General features: G+C 38.3%; 1 protein-coding gene across 1 annotated transcript in view; it reads right to left on the bottom strand.

Moving 5' to 3' along the window:
* Adgrb3 (adhesion G protein-coupled receptor B3) overlaps positions 1-16,706 on the bottom strand; it is a 709,539-nt gene that overhangs the window by 25,453 nt on the left and 667,380 nt on the right. The window contains exons 25-27 of the mRNA XM_050134810.1: positions 13,370-13,465; positions 10,705-10,744; positions 6,908-7,551 (exon numbers count right to left, since the gene is read on the bottom strand). Coding sequence (XP_049990767.1) covers positions 6,908-7,551; positions 10,705-10,744; positions 13,370-13,465 — 780 coding nt within the window. The remainder of the gene's footprint in view (positions 1-6,907; positions 7,552-10,704; positions 10,745-13,369; positions 13,466-16,706) is intronic.

The raw sequence follows: 16,706 nt of genomic DNA, 5'->3' as shown, positions 1-16,706 counted from the left end.
GTATAAAAAAAATTAGAGAAAACAAACGACTTACAAACAAAAAAGTATGTGAATCAAAAAATTTAAAAAAATTTTTTTGGTAAATTTTTTTTTTTTTTTTTTTTTTTTTTTTTTTTTTTTTTTTTTTTTTTTTTACTGTTAGAAGGGAGACATTCTTTACGATCCTTTAAAAGTTGAACAAAATGTGTCGTGGTCTCAGGCTAAGAGGGCTGCTTAGTGCATGTGCGCCAAGAGAAGCCTCCACGTGAGACTCTTGTAAAATGATGAATAATTTCTCGCGGGAGCTATGTCATTCTTTGTGTCACTGAAAATTAAACTGGACAAGACACTAGACGATTCCCAGCAAGCAATGAATCCCATTGACTAATGAATGGCAATGTGGACGCTATTAAAAGTTTCTATTACAGGGCAAGCAATGGACTCACTCACAGGAAGAAAGCTTTGATAACAAATCCATTAGAAATAGCTGCGGCAATGAAGTCTGGGAATAATTAATTTTCTGAAATGGCTTTTATTCACGCTAATTTTGTTTGTATGCCTGCATAAAAGATAAGACTCTCTAACCCGAGAGCAAAAACAAAGCAATAAAGATGGGAAAATTTTCCTTTTACCAGATAGACATGAGAAATATATATATATTTATATTATATATATAATGACAGCCATTATTTATATTATATATATATAAATGAACCATGGTTTCTGCGCATGGTGAGTTTTATATGGTTTATGTTTGAGACAGTACCTCCTGGTTCCCAAGTGAGACCATATCACAGTCTGTGTAAATTCCTGAATATCGACTTGATAGTGTTCAAGCTTCTTTACAGACACTCAGAGTGCGACACTAATGACATAATTACAATACCGCCTCACATCTGAAGTGCTCCTTACAATCTTCAGAAGGTTTTCGTGTAATTTGAGCCTCACACCAGCCATGAGGTAGCGTGACAGCCACCATGAAGTGACATTCTCACTAAAATATTTTACTTCTGATAACCATTCTGTTGAGTGCTCTGTATTCTGTATCCAGGGGCAAAGCCGAGAATGGTCTCTCATTCCAGTCATTTGCAAATGCAGTGAGACTTATCTGAGATCTTATCCAGATAGATATTCTTAGGGATAGAAGCAGTCAAAGAGGCTGGAGTAGCAAAACTTTCTGTAGGTAACAACTTAATGCTTTATGTACTACATTAACTTTTTCTGTTATGTAAATGTCTCACAGATAAGTGGGACTAAGGCGAGGTGACAAGAGAGTGAAATGTTAGGTCACATTCCTTAAGAACTCAAGTGCTAGGGAAGCTGAGAGTCACAAAGGGAACCGTGAGGTGACCTGAGGTGACCAATGGATTAGCAGAAGAAGTGCTAGGGAAGCTGAGAGTCACAAAGGGAACCGTGAGGTGACCTGAGGTGACCAATGGATTAGCAGAAGAAGCCAACAGATCTCTAAGATGAATAGGCACAGTAAGATGACAGTGGAACTCTATCCCAGGACTCGGGCACCTGGCAAAGCAGAAAGTATTTGGAAGTTGTGGCACCAACTAATGTCAAAAGCAGGAACAGAGTAGAGCTCTCTTCCTTTTCACATCCCCCGCAAGCTCAGGTTCTGGCCAGGGATTCATGCTGGCTGAATCTAGCAAGAAATCAGCGACACACGATCCCGTGCCAACCCTGAGCGATGAGGGAAAGGGGGAAAGAATGGGTCATGACCAAACAGATATGGGACATGTACAATCATAGGCTGTTCATTAAATTGTGTTGCAGGGCCTGGCGGTGGTGGAGCACGCCTTTAATCCCAGCACTCGGGAGGCAGAGGCAGGCGGATCTCTGTGAGTTCGAGACCAGCCTGGTCTACAAGAGCTAGTTCCAGGACAGGCTCCAAAACCACAGAGAAACCCTGTCTCGAAAAAATAAATAAATAAATAAATAAATAAATAAATAAATAAATTGTGTTGCAGATTCAGAGCAAATGCTGGCCAACATTAACTGGTAATAATGTGTATATAAAATTTCAGAAAAATAAACCAATAGGAAGCACTACAAATCCAGAAATTGTGCTGACCTTCCTTTAAAAAATGTAATCTTTTTATAATATGCTTTCTTTTTTCCATTTTCTTACTGAATATCAACATGTAGAGGAATGAAAATAGATCCATATATATCACGATGCACAAAACTCAAGTCCAAATGAATCAAAGACCTCAACATGAAGCCAGCCACACTGAACCTCATAGAAGAGAAAGTGGGAAGTATACTTGAATACATTGACACAGGAGACCACTTCCTAAGTATAACCCCAGCAGCACAGACACGAGAGAAAGAATTAATAAATGGGACCTCCTGAAACTGAAAAGCTTCTGTAAAGCAAAAAACCCCACAATCAACAAGACAAAATGACAGCCTACAGAATGGGAAAAGATCTTCACCAATCCCACATCAGACAGAGGTCTGATCTCCAAAATATACAAGGAACTCAAGAAATTGATCTTCTAAAAAACAAATAATCCAATAAAAAATGGAGCACAGACCTAAACAGAGAACTCTCAACAAAAGAATCTAAAATGGCTAAAAGACACTTAAAAAAATGTTCAACGTCCTTAGTCATCAGAGAAATGCAAATCAAAACAACTCTGAGATTCCATCTTATACCTGTAAGAATGGCCAAGATCAAAAACACTGATGACAACCTATGCTGGAGAGACTGTGGGGTAAAGGGAACACTCCTGCATTGCTGATGGGAATGCAACCTGGTACAGCGCCTTTGGATGTCAGTGTGGCGATTTCTCAGAAAACCAGAAAACGACCTTCCTCAAGACCTAGTAATACCACTTTTGGGTATGTATCCAAAGGATGCTCAATTGTGCCACAAAGACATATGCTCAACTATGTTCATAGCAGCTTTGTTTGTCATAGCCAGAACCTGGAAACAACCTAAATGTCCCTCGACTGAAAATGGATAAGGAAAATATGGTACATTTACACAGTGGAGTAGTACACAGCAGAAAAAAATAACATCTTAAATTTTTCAGGAAAATGGATGGAGCCAGAAAACATCAGATTGAGTAAGGTAACCCAGACCCAGAAAGGCAATTATTACATGTACTCATTCATAACTAGTTTTTAAACATAAAGCAAAGAAAACCAGCCCACAAATCACAATCTCAGAGAACCTAGACAACAATGAGGTCGGACCCTAAGAGAGACTTACAAAGATCTAGTTAATCTATATGGGAAGTAGAAAAAGACAAGATCTCCTGAGTAAATTGGGAGCATGAGGACCATGGGAGAGGGTTGAAGGGGAGGGGAGAGGCAGGGAGGGAAGCAGAAAAAAATGTAGAGCTCAATAAAAATAAAAAAGAAACAAAAGTAAAAACAAAATTGTAAACTTTTACTCTTTGAGAAGTCTCTCAAATATATTTATATCTTATTCACACTCTACTTCTCTCCCTAACGCCTTCTAGATCCTCTCTCTTCAGCTTCCCACCCAGCTTCATCTTTTCTTTCTTTTAATACCTCACTGAGGCCAATGTGTGCTACACATATACTAACAAGTGTGGGGCCATCCACTGGAGCAGTCAACTCATGAGGGGGCATATCGATATCTCAAAGAAAACTGATTCCCTGAGTTCCCCTAGATGGCATCGACCGTTGCTAGCGCCTCAGCTAGGGCTCATGGCTAATGAGACCCCCATGGTAACACGCTGACTGCTTTGATCTTGTGTATGTCTTGTGTGGGCTCTCACAGCTGCTGTGGATTCATGGGTGTAGAAGTTTTGTCATTTCCAGAACTGACTTGTCTTTTTATAAATAATAATGCACTTATAATTTTTAGACAATCAATCAAAAGCACTACATTCTAAAATTTCAACTAGTGCTTAGGCTCATGATCCACCCTTGTCATTGTTTATCTCTCTTTGTCCTTCCTTATGCATGTACTCGACATATGTAGTTACCTGGAGGTGAATATTTCCAGTGCTGAAGACAATTTTATCTTCGCCTTAAGTGGGGCAGTTATGATCACTTGGGCTATATCACTTATGAAAACTTAATATTGCAAGTTTTACATACTTTTATAAACTCAAATTCTAAGAATTTTCAGAATTGCTTAATGGATCATCCTGGGTGTGACCACAGTTAGGGCAACACCATGTAACAGAAACAAAGGCACAATGTAATAATGGGCATGGAGAAAATCTGGATACACTTTTGTGCCAAGGAACTCCATGAATGTCTTAAACATTTACACCCAGTAATTGGGGGTTAGGAGAACAAACTCCCTTGGAAGCTGGAGCCTTTTCTGATGGTGCAGCAACAGTTGGAGCCTCCTCCTCTCTTTGTTGCTTCTTGCTTACTTGAATAAATGCTTCCACCCACTCACCCACTCAGGTCCCTTTTGGCTTTCTTCTTTTTTCTCCCTCAACTTGTGTATTTTCTTGCATGCTGTTTTCTCATGACTACTGAATTCTGTGCTATCCATTAGCAGCATTTGCCCTTCTCGTTCTTCTTGTCACCTCTTTTGGAGGCAAACTCCTGAGTTAATGTCACGACTTTACATTATATCTGTGAATAGATCGTGCAACAGCTTGTCGTTGCTGCACCAGCCTCCCAGGTTGCATGTTCCCGCATATTTAACCTCTTGTTTCATTTGGAGGGGCTAAAGATTTGATAGCTTTATTTCTTAGATGCTTGCTCTGTCTCCTTGAGCAGATGCTTTTGCTTTCGAGATTAGAACATTTTATTTAAGTGCTGTGAGGATTAATTAATTCTGTTCTAAGATGACTTGAGGATTTGCTAATGAAAAATTCTATTAAGATAGTAATTTTTAGTATTCACTTTGTTATGTATATATTCTCTTTAAGTTGTTCCCTAAAAGGTCACCTAAGCCGTTACTATTAAACGAAGAACTTAATTTCCTTCCTTTGCAAAATACAATCTTTGTGATCACTGTCATTGAAATGTGAATCTTTTGTCATATGCAGATATGTATATGTATATCTATAATATTTATGCTTAGAAATAACAGTCCATAAATTTGAGAAACTTTACAAAGTGAACTAGGCAATGCTCGGAGAAGATACTCTATTGCTCAGGTACACCAAACCTGTGTAACATGGATCTTAGTTGGGTTTTAGATGTGAAATATAAAACACTTCACAACACCCAAATTATTTTAGTGCAATTCCATTCAAATTTCTTTAGAGACTTTAAAAATAGTCATTGTACAGCAAAAAAAATTGCCCACATTGTACTAATTAGTTTTCATGCTATATCCTTAGATATACTCTTATTCAAACCCCTTAGAACAGTTTGCAGTTCTGCATGAACATTTTGTAGCTTATGCTTATGTGGGCATTATTATAGTAGACAAATTACTACCTCTGATATAAGGTTATGATTGGGGTAACAGTAGCAAGTCTACTAGTTTAAAAAAAAATGGATGCTTTCATCCAGGGACATGGCAGCTACTCTAGAATAGGATTTGCTTTGTTACACCTATCTACATCTTTGATGTGAGAACAATCCAAAACATGGATTTATGCTGAAACCATCTTCTAATTGAGGTTAATCCAAAACTTAAGACTTTATTTATATTCTAGTTTTGGTCTAGAGTTTTCTTGTTCTACTTGAGAAAACTAGAACTATCTACATTTCATGGTCTATTTTAATTTAGACTGAGCATGGCTTTGGGGAATCTAGAAGAGCCACTAACCTTTGGAGACCTCTGCATCTTAGAACACACATTATCAGAATGATTCTGATTGAAAGGCCATGCAACCAATTACAGTGATTTTTCTCTAAATAATGACTTATGCAATAATATACATTAAAACAATTGGTTATTGTATATACATATATAATAAATAAGAATACATGTTGGTTTTTTATATAGACTATCTATCTTAGCAGCGGTTTATAGCAAGACTTCAAGATGTAGGACACTTACAAATTAGTAGCAGGGTAATGGGATATGTTATTAGAAAATCAGATATCTGATTCTGTGAAGCCTGCTTGCGTAATTCTAAAACAGTATGAATAAACAATAATTGTTAGTAACCCTCTACTTCATTGGGAAGAAAAGAAGATGAGGGTAGTATACATTTTACTGCTGATGGCCTTCTGTAGGGCAAAGGTCCTTGTCTGACTCTTAGTCCTGAATCTTAGTATGCTTAGAATGTATACTTTGAGCTGGGCGGTGGTGGCATACGGGCATGTTTAATCCCAGCACTCGTGAGGCAGAGGCAGGCAGATCTCTGTGAGTTCAAGGCCATCCTGGTCTACAAGACAGGCTCCAGGACAAGCTCCAAAGCTACAGAAAAGCCCATTCTCGAAAAACAAAACAAACAAACACACATAAGAATATATGCTTGGAATACTCAACAGTTAAAGACTAACACTTAAAATGGTCAACATTCTATAGGAATAAAACAAAATATTCATTTTGAATAATAATATTGATCTGATATAAATAATGTTTATAATCAATGTGATAGCACCACTCACAGAAATGTTTCAATTTCATACTAACAGATTGCCTTATGGGAAGGATTTAGTTTAGCTTTGAATTTTCCAGACCCACCAGTTATTATTTTATATCTGAAAATGCCTTCCATCATATCAGTGAAACCTCAGGAGGGTCTGCTGTATTTTCTTTAGGTTCCACTTAAGTCCCATGGTGTGAGAATTAGGACTGATCAGTATAATTTTAAACACATTGGACTCTACTTTTTTAATAACATCTTGAACCAGGAGGTTTGAATGTACCACTAGGAAACCTTTAAGTCCAGGATCTTAATATGCGCATATCAGAAACCCCACCAAAACTAGCACGGATCTTCCTAACACCAACATTATGTGAATTGGCCTGTAAGCCCTTCAAATACCAAGGAACAGGTTCATCTCTATGACTCACCTCTAGAGAACTCATGGATATCGTAGATCCAGTTTCGCTTCTTGACAGTCCTGCGTTATCATCCAACTCGGAGGCCATGAAATTCTTAACAGCCGTGCGAGGCTCAAAGGGTAAACTCTGCATATGTTCCTGGGGTGCAAGATGCTGATCTAAGTTCATATTGAACTGGTCCATGACAGGGGGATTCATACTGAATTCAGGATTCACTTTGTAGTGCAATAGCCTTTCATGCGGCAAGGTTTCCATGCCAATATTCATCTTGCTTTCCTCTTTCATTGCTGGCTGAGTATTTACAGAGCTTCGAGGCATCACGATATAGTCACTTTCCATCATTCTCTCTTGAGGGTGGACTATGTCCATATCAGCCCCTCTTAAATTGTCATCCGTGCATAAGTACACAGTTCTCCGCAATTCATTGTTCTCTTTCTTCAGACACTGACTGCTCAGCTCATTCATACTCATGGGCATGTGCAGGCCTGTGGGCTGCTGGATGATGACTTTGGAAATGACGTTCCCAGGCAATGTTGAATAGCTCAGCCCTTCGGGGTTCGTTCCCTTTTCTTCCTCGTCGTCGTTTAGAGAGATCCTGGAGAGTGTTCCTGTTATTGTTGCTGCTCGGCAAGGACCAATATCCTTATGGAGCACTGCAAATCGACCATAGCAGTTAATAAAAAGATAAAAAAGAGAGCATTTCTTTTTATTGTTATATGCTATTATTTGTCTTCCTTCTAAACACTCTCTTAATAAAGCAAAAGAAAAATAATTTTTAACAAATCATTTGTACTTGTTTCTTCCTAATCCTGGTTACTGAATTTTTATTGATTCTGTTATTTGTCTGATATTGATTATTGATTGCTATTGATTCTCTGATGCTGCCATAGAGCATGAGCAGTCTATAGATAAAGCATCTCTGAAAACTGATTAACTGGCTTTCAAAAAGTACAAATGTCTTTTCTTGAAAAAAAAAAAACACTGCATTAATTTTCAAGCAAAGGAAATACTGCCAGAGAGTTCCCCATCAGTCCACTTCAAAACATTTCCATAAAAATGTAGGTTTTAGTTACATTCATGTAGGCCTTTCTTATAAAGTTTACTCGAAGCTTTGATCATTAAGACAGATTCTTGAGGGCTGAGTGTGTTGGTACACTCTTTTAATTCTAGCACTTTGGAGGCAGAAACAGACACATCTCTGTGAATTCCGGGCCAGCCTGGTCTACATAGTGAATTCAGGACAGCCAGAGCTACATAGTGAGACTGTCTCAAAATGAAACTGGTTTGAATTACCACAAAGCATAGCAACTATAGTAGAAAATTTCATCATGTATAGATAACTAGAGAACATTTGTTTCTGAGAGCATAAAACTTTCAGAATTTTGCCTATTATTGTCCAAGTTTTTAATAGAATCATAATTATGAATCAGCATAGAAGTTGAAAACCAGATTATGAGAATCTTTTGCTACTATGAAGAAATGAGGAAATGAAGCCTTTTCAGTGTTCCAAAGCATGAAGCACTCAGACAGTACCTGCTCTCTTTAGAGATGCTGTATCTGTCCTTGTACTGCCGTCTCTTTGTTTCCTATATATAACATCATGCTCATTATTCATATATAGCTTTTAATGAATACACAATATGGTTGTAGATTTTTTATATTTTATATTTTTATGTATAAAAATAGGAAAATATTAAGCTTTATGATGTTATTTCTAGGAGCCCAGAGCTGAGACTTTAAAATTTACTGCCTTCAACATATGCAGAAATCTCTAGAAAAATTCTGAGGGAAGATGAGTATGAGCTCAACTTAAGAGGGTATTGGCCAAACAATGAAAACAGAGAATAAACAAACTGCAACTTGTTTCGTAATCCCACAGTGGTACTCTTCTGCATTGAAAAGGCTTAACCCAGACTGCAGTGCAGACTGGGAGAAAGGAATAATCTATCATCAGACAAAGTTGTGCATGCTGAAGGGTTGGAAGCAGCAGCTCTGGGAAGAGGGTCTGTGATGAAAGTTTTCAGCACTCACAGTGCATGTGAGTGACTTGAATGTCTTCTAAGACCCTGGCTAGTGTGACCCAGGCCCACAGTTTCTAGTCTAGAAGGTCTAGGTAGGTCTTTCAAACTGAATTTCGGGCAAGCATCGGGCAATACACTGCTTGTTTGGGTACCAGACTTTGTCAAGCAGTGGTTTGATATGAGTAGCTGGTAAGGAAAAAACAAAAGTGTCTGTTCTCATTCTTCCCTCTGTCAAGAACTCTAAGGAGTAGACAAAGAGAGGCAAGGAAGCTAAATTGTGGGTGGATGATTAGGAATTAAATAGATAACTAATCATTGAAATAAGTTCAAGCCTCTGACACATCCAAATTGTATTCTACACATGGGGAAACTTGTGCCATGGCGTGTGAATTTTAGAGATCATAAAAGATGGATAAGATTTGTTTTTCTATAGGAAAGGACAATTCCTACTCCCCTCACAGTCCCAAATCATGGCTGGTAGCTTACAACTGCGGTGACCATACCTCACTCAGAATGTTTTGACTGAATCCAGATTAGTTTCCCATATGACTGTGATTATGGCAAGAAATATGATCTGACATTTGCACAGATTTTAATGGCTCTGAGTTGAATCTGAAAACAACCCATAAGGGAGTCTGGAAGGTAGGAAGTGGGTGCCTTTCCCAACAGAGCAGGTTCTGTAATAACTGTTGTGACATTTAACTCCTTTGTAGACAGTTTGGAGGGAGACTTAGAAGGTACTCTATCAAATGTTCACTGGCTACCCAGTCTCAAATCAATGCCCTCCTGAAGGAAGTTAAGATGACAGTGTACAGGGATAAATGCAGAGGCTGTTTGCTTTTCTACAAAAACATACCAGAACCATAGCTTTTTACATAATCTTAGGAGAGTCCTTGACAGCACCTATAAAACACGGTTGGGCTTTCAGATGACAAGGTGACGCTTGTACTTAAGCGTAGATCAGATGTGAATGCAGACCACATTAATACAAGTAAATAGCCAACTTGATGAGAGCTGCAAGGGTATGCATATATGTGCACACTATAATTTAAATTTATTGACAAATTGGGGGCTATTTTCGGCACCAGGCCTTGGAAGATGCTATTAGAAATGAATGACGACACTTGACTGTTAAATCTGAAAGCAAAAAAGCACTTAGATTGAATTAAACAATAATTTATTTCAAATATTCGGGTACTCAGGTATATATCCACTTTCCATATGAGAAAAGATAGCACAGAGAACAACAAACCCAAGGAAAAAGGTGGTACATTTTGATGCGCTTCGGAAGACAATTTCCCAGCTACTAAAAAATATCCAAAATAGAAAATAAATATTTTTTTTAAAAAAAATTTAAAAGCCCTCTTCTCTAGTGAAAAATTAGCCAATGGTTAGAAGACAGCTACCAGTACACACACACACACACACACACACACACACACTAGTAGTTTACCAGTTTAGTGGTTGATATTCTCTATATGATAAACAAGGCAGCTACAGCGAGTTGCCTAACAAGTGCTCGTATTCACGAGCCTGGAGGTTGATGACATATCTAGTGGTTTCTGCTGCTATGGTGCTCTCAATAGTCTATTCCTCATTTCCCACTTCTCTTCCTCTCCCCTCTCTCTATATATCCCCGATGGCACAGTGATTCCCACTGGAAGATGCCACTATCCACCCACCCAAGTATGATGCATAAAGCATAGATATTCTTAAAACATCAAAAATCCACAAAATGATTTCATACCCCTATAGATTATATTTAAAAGATCAAAGTCTTCTTACCTGATCGACAAGCAATGTCTACATCCTTTTCAAAGTCTGTCTGTAACAAGAAATAAGGCACCGAATCATCATTTAATGAAGACGTCAAATGTTTTTAACATTAAAATTCTCTGAATTTTATAGATTTATAGCTAGCCAGTATTAGTTTATTGTTTTGTGCAAAATTAGATTCTCAAGGAATAATCAGAATTTCCTAGAGACAAAACAGTGCGTAAAACCCATGGAAAATGGCATAGTTTTGATATGGTAACGTAATACCCCATATAACATGACAGAATTTTAGCTGGAAATGGTGGTTCCAGTGGTAATTCTAGCTACTTAGGAAGATGAAGTAGAAAGATTACATGTTCAAGGCCTATCTGAGCCAGAGAATGAGGTCAAGGTTGGTGAGACCATGCTTGGTCTAGAAGTTTAAAGGGGTGGAAATAGGGACGTAGCTCAGTTGGTAGAGGATTTGCTTGGCATGGCTGAGGCCCTGGCTTCAAACCCCGCATATTAATACAAGTGTGAATGGTGGCACACCTCTGTAATCTATCACTTGGGATGGTGAAGGAAGGAGAATCGTAAGTTCAAGATCATCCTTGGCTACATGGTGAGGCTAGCCTAAGATACGTGAGATCTTGTCTCAAAATTAAAAAAAAAAAAGTTGGGGCTATAACTCAGTGGCTCAGCCTGCACAGGCCACACAAAGCCTTGGTTCACTCTTCAGTACTTCCATAAACAAAACAAAAAAACAGGACCAGAATTTTAAGGCAATAGCCTAACTTTAATAAAGCAACCAGAAGGTACCTTTAAATAACTGACTTTGGTTGTTGTATTTTATGCTTCTAATTTTAGTGTGTTACCTGCAGCCTCTCAAAGGCCATTGGCTAAAGGAGGTTTCCCATCAACCTGTGATACAATATTCTTTAATACATTTATGGTCATGCGTATACTGCTATAGAATTGTATTTCCTCTGCTGTAACCAACGGCTCTCAATTGCAGAGATTAAAGATGAGGGCTAAACATCTATTCCTCTGGCCTAGAATCTTCTGGATATTGGTACCACCTTCTCCAAAATTCATATTTTAAACAAATCAGCTTATTTTTATGGTAAAATCAAATGAGCCTGTTGTAAGCAAGTTTTTCAACTAGATTCCTTTTTTTAAATATTAGTTTTTAAATTTTTATCACTGCTGCTACTACTCTTATTATCATCATCATCATTATTGTTATTATTGCTATATGTGTACAAACATGCTCACATGCTGAAGCACACATGTGAGGGTCAGAGGAAAACTTTGTGGCTGCTGTTTTCTCCTAAATTGAAGTGGGTCCTAGGGATCAAATTCAGGTCACCAGGTTTGCACAACAAATGCCTTTACCTGCTGTACCATCTGGCCAGTCCAGTGTCAGTATCTTAAACAGACTTTTATGGTTATCTGGTTTTGTTAAGGAACTGATTTTGTTCCTCATCTTTTAGCTGCTAACATATTGCTTAGCCATATATTTTATGTTCCATACTCCAAAAATGTTAATAAAAAAAACATTTATGCTGAAGGAAGCTCATTCCTATTCCGTCTCAGTTCTGTTGATATTGTTGGTTGGTTGATTGTCTTGTTTTGAGATATAATCATGTTATGCAGGTCAGAGTGCCCTTGACCTGGGGCTCCTCTTACCCCAGCCTCTCTCACAGTGCAGGCATTCCAGGCATGCACAACTCCCAACTTCCATTTCTGTTTTGGTGACAGCAATTTTATCTCATTTCTAAAGTTTGCCGAAGTGTTTATGTCTATAGCAGCCTTCACTCCAACAGAACACTGGGCTCATGCTCAGGATGGACCCGTCACTGGAGTGGTGCCTTTTCTCTGTGTTTTAGTTTCTTGGTGCTTTCCTTGGGCTGTATAGGTGAACCACCATTATCTGTGGTCACCTTTAAAGACGCATATTTAACTGCTCGGAGTTGCAGCTCCTCTAATTATTCTATAATCTTCAATTAAGTATGAGTAGGAGAGGAGGTATGATCAAGATTTGTTTTATTAAATTCTCAAAAATTAATAGAGAGAAGGAAAAAGACCATAACACACACTGAGAAAAAAAACGGGAAAAGTCCATAGTGCTCATGTGTAAAGATCATTATTTTGAATTGGATTCTAGACAAGGTGAAAATACTCTTCACTGTTGTATAGGACACCAATGTAACCCACAAGAGAGTCAACAGCAGACCTTTGATTCAAAGGCAATCCAGAAATAACATTTACTGGATGTTGAAGTAAAAAGTATTTATTTTAAATATTTATTTTATGATTTACGTATTTATGTGGTGTGTGTGTGTGTGTGTGTGTGCGTGCGTGCGTGTGTGTGTGTGTGTGTGTGTGTCTCCATGCTTGTAGGAATAAATGGAGGTCAGAAGAGGGAATCAAATCCCTTGGAGCAGGAGTTATAGGTACTCATGAGCTGTAGATGTGGGTGCTGGAAACTGAACTCCAGACCTCTGCAAAGGTAGAAAATATTTTAATCATTAACTCATCTCTCCAGCTCACAAGGTTTTAGTCTTAATGAATTAAAAGCAAATTCTGATTTTATACTATTTTATTAATAAGGAGTTTGTTATATATACATACATATATTTTTCCCGAAGAAACCATGACTTAATTATCATCCAGAAGGAAAATAGAAGCTCACCATGATTTGAGCTTGTCCATTAGGAAAAGAACTTGAAGAATCAGCATTGATCGGATCCTGACAGTTTCTCAACCGGCATCTAAATGCATCTTGTACCTGTGAATAGGAAAAAACACATCGATTTTATTTTTTCCTCAATAATAACTAGATACTGTCCATATTGCTCATCAGTTATGAGGAAATGCTATCTTTATTTGTACAGTATAAGACTCATCTTGTTTCCTGGCTGGCCTGGAACTAGTTATGTAGATCAGGCTGGGATTCTAGAGAGGAGTTCACAGAGATCTTCTTGCATCTGTCTCCCTAGTGCTGTGGCTGTGATTACGAGCAGCACTACCATGCATGACATTGCTTACTTCTTGATACAAATATAGGGGTACTTGGCTAGGGTCACTGACCAGTGTATTGGACATTTGTCATCGTCTACAAAGTTAAGTGTTGGAACTCATGGAAAAGCATGATAGCTATTTCTGAGATAATCCTTTTCATTCCTATTGTATGATGGGTTTTTCTTCTATTGTTATAAACCATGTGCATATTGTTGTGTGTTTGTGTTGGGGGGGAGATATTGTTATTGTGTATGTAATGGATTTAAACACTATGAAAAATATAATCACGCAATGATCTTTGGCTAGGATTGATTTATGATTTTTCCTTTTCTGTCTCATGTAAGAAACTTGTGTGAAGACTATTCCTTTTCTCTCGTCATGTCTATGTCCCCAGACACAAAAACAGGAAACAACAGACCAATATAAAACAATCTCTTGACTTCTGGTTGATTGACTTGGGAAAGATCAAATCTCTTGAGCTCAGTCAGACTCTCTTGACATCCCACCAGGTCCCGGATGCAGCGTAAACATCTCACAAGAGGTTCCCAAGGATGTTACATTAATTGTTGTTATTACAAAAAATCTCAGCAGAGACAAAGAGCTGAAAGGGGAACACCACTGGTTGTGGAACAAAAGCAACACCTCAGCAGCAGGATGCACATCCCACTTCCTGTGGTCCCTTGGGCTCCTCCCAGGTTGTTGATGAATATGTTCTCAGATGGTGACTTATCACAAATCAACAGCCAGGTCATTCATTTTTTAATCTTTTGTTTGTCTAACTCCATGTGTTTGATATTCTTCTTCTCATCTACTATACTCTGTTTTTCTGTTATTAAAAGCATAGCTGCTGTTGTGTTTTCTCTATGTTGTGTCATTATTATAAACTACAGGGTAATCACTTGTGGATCTTCTCTTTTGAAAAGCACAGCAATATATCATCCTGTCTCAGTTTTGATGTGAGATGTGTAGAACATATACACATTGGTCAGGAAGCAAACAGGACATATTGGATCAAAACCCGAGTCCACTAATTTGTTGATTTGGGTCTGGAATGTGGACCTCAGTGGTCACTATCACAAGTCTGCTCTGTCAGTCCTATAGAGACCTGCACATGCATCCCCTCTCAACATGGGGTTCTCTGCCTGGTGGGGTAGCTAACTTCAGTGAAGTTGAACTGAGAGCAGGTGTCTTCTGACAACTTCCATTCTACAGTGCTAACATTGCCAATCTCAGATTCCTCCAAAAGAACAATCAGTTCCCTATTAACATTTCTTTGGTCCAACACATCAATTAAGAGTCCGGCTGCACCAAGATCTACTCCAATTTCTTTTCCCGAAGATTACATAAAACAGGACTGAATCACTGAGCCTCTCACGCTGAGGCAGACATACCCAGATTAGAGCAAAAACCTATTTCATCATCAGTGTTTTCCAGAGATGCCTTTTTAGACCAATATATCATTGTAGGTTATAAAATAATACAGTAAAGATAGAAAATTGGTAATGACGTTAGTGTTTGCCCGAGTGCCGTTATTTTTCTGTGATTCTTAAATTTGAAGACGAAAACACACAACCTAAGTGTGTTTTCCTTTTAAAAGTCCTATAAACCACTGTCAGAAGAAGAGGCTCATGATAAATTCTGTTTAAACTGCAAGGCAACTGTTAAAGTACATTTAATAAAGAAAAATAAAGAATATGTTAGGAACATTGTCTTGGGAGTTTGTCACATGAAGATTCCCTTTAAATCGACATCAACATACCAGCCTATATAAAATATGAAACACTGTGGTAGGAATGAAAGTTGCCATGCAAACTGGATCCAGAGCTCCCTGTCCTGCTTTCACTGTCTACTTGTTTCTCTTGATGTAGTTGAGAGGTGGTTTGATGGATGCCTATCTTTGTTCTCTTACAATAACAACTACATCAAAGTGTCACCATGTTGGGACATGGAATTTTGACTGACCTAAATGTGAGTTCCTGGGCCCTGGTCACTCATATATTTAGCTCTAGAATAACTAATTTCCCTCCTTCGAAAGGATGAGAGTTGTGTGCTTGCACCGACAGGTGCAATATTAAGCATTAATTTCTCTGACCCTTGCTAAAGGTATTTTTTATTTCAAAGCTATGGCCAAAACATTGTCAAGTATTTTACAGCTGACATTTAAAAACATGAAAAAGCAAATTCTGTAAATTTCTCTTCCAAGTCATTGTCTTGTTGATTGAAAGAGATAAAAAAGAAATATCTTTTTCAAAACATATACTTATACACACACAAAATCAATACTTTTTTATTAATATATTTTTAATTTTTTTTATTTATTTATTAAAGATTTCTGTCTCTTCCCCACCGTCGCCTCCCCTTTTCCTCCCCCTCCCCCAGTCAAGTCCCCCTCCCTCGTCAGCCCAAAGAGCAGTCAGGGTTCTCTGCCCTGTGGGAAGTCCAAGGACCACCCTCCTCCATCCAGGTCTAGTAAGGTGAGCATCCAAACTGCCTAGGCTCCCACGAATCCAATAGGTACAGTAGGATCAAAAACCCATTGCCATTGTTCTTGAGGTCTCAGTAGTCCTCATTGTCCACAATGTTCAGCGAGACCGGTTTTAACCCAGGCTTTTTCATACTCAGGCCAGCTGGCCTTGGTGAGTTTCCATATACATATTAGAGTACTACTCAGCAGTAAAAAACAAGGACTTCTTGAAGTTTGCAGGCAAATGGATGGAAATAGAAAACACTATCCTGAGTGAGGTAAGCCAGACTCAAAAAGATGAACATGGGATGTACTCACTCATATTTGGTTTCTAGCCATAAATAAAGAACATTGAGCCTATAATTCGGGTTCTTAGAGAAGCTAAATAAGAAGGAGAACCCAAAGAAAATCATATAGGCATCCTCCTGAATATTAACCTTCATCAGGCGATGAAAGGAGACAAGAGACAGAGACCCACATTGGAGCACCGGACTGAAATCTCAAGGTCCAAATCAGGAGCAGAAGGAGAGAGAGCACGAGCAAG

Source organism: Alexandromys fortis, unplaced genomic scaffold, assembly GCF_014885135.2.
Source record: "Alexandromys fortis isolate MF-2015 unplaced genomic scaffold, M_Fortis_MF-2015_v1.1 scaffold_20, whole genome shotgun sequence".
NCBI classification, from domain to species: Eukaryota; Metazoa; Chordata; class Mammalia; order Rodentia; family Cricetidae; genus Alexandromys; species Alexandromys fortis.
The sequence above is the reverse complement of the archived record's forward strand: the minus strand, read 5'-3'. Positions and strand labels throughout refer to the sequence as shown.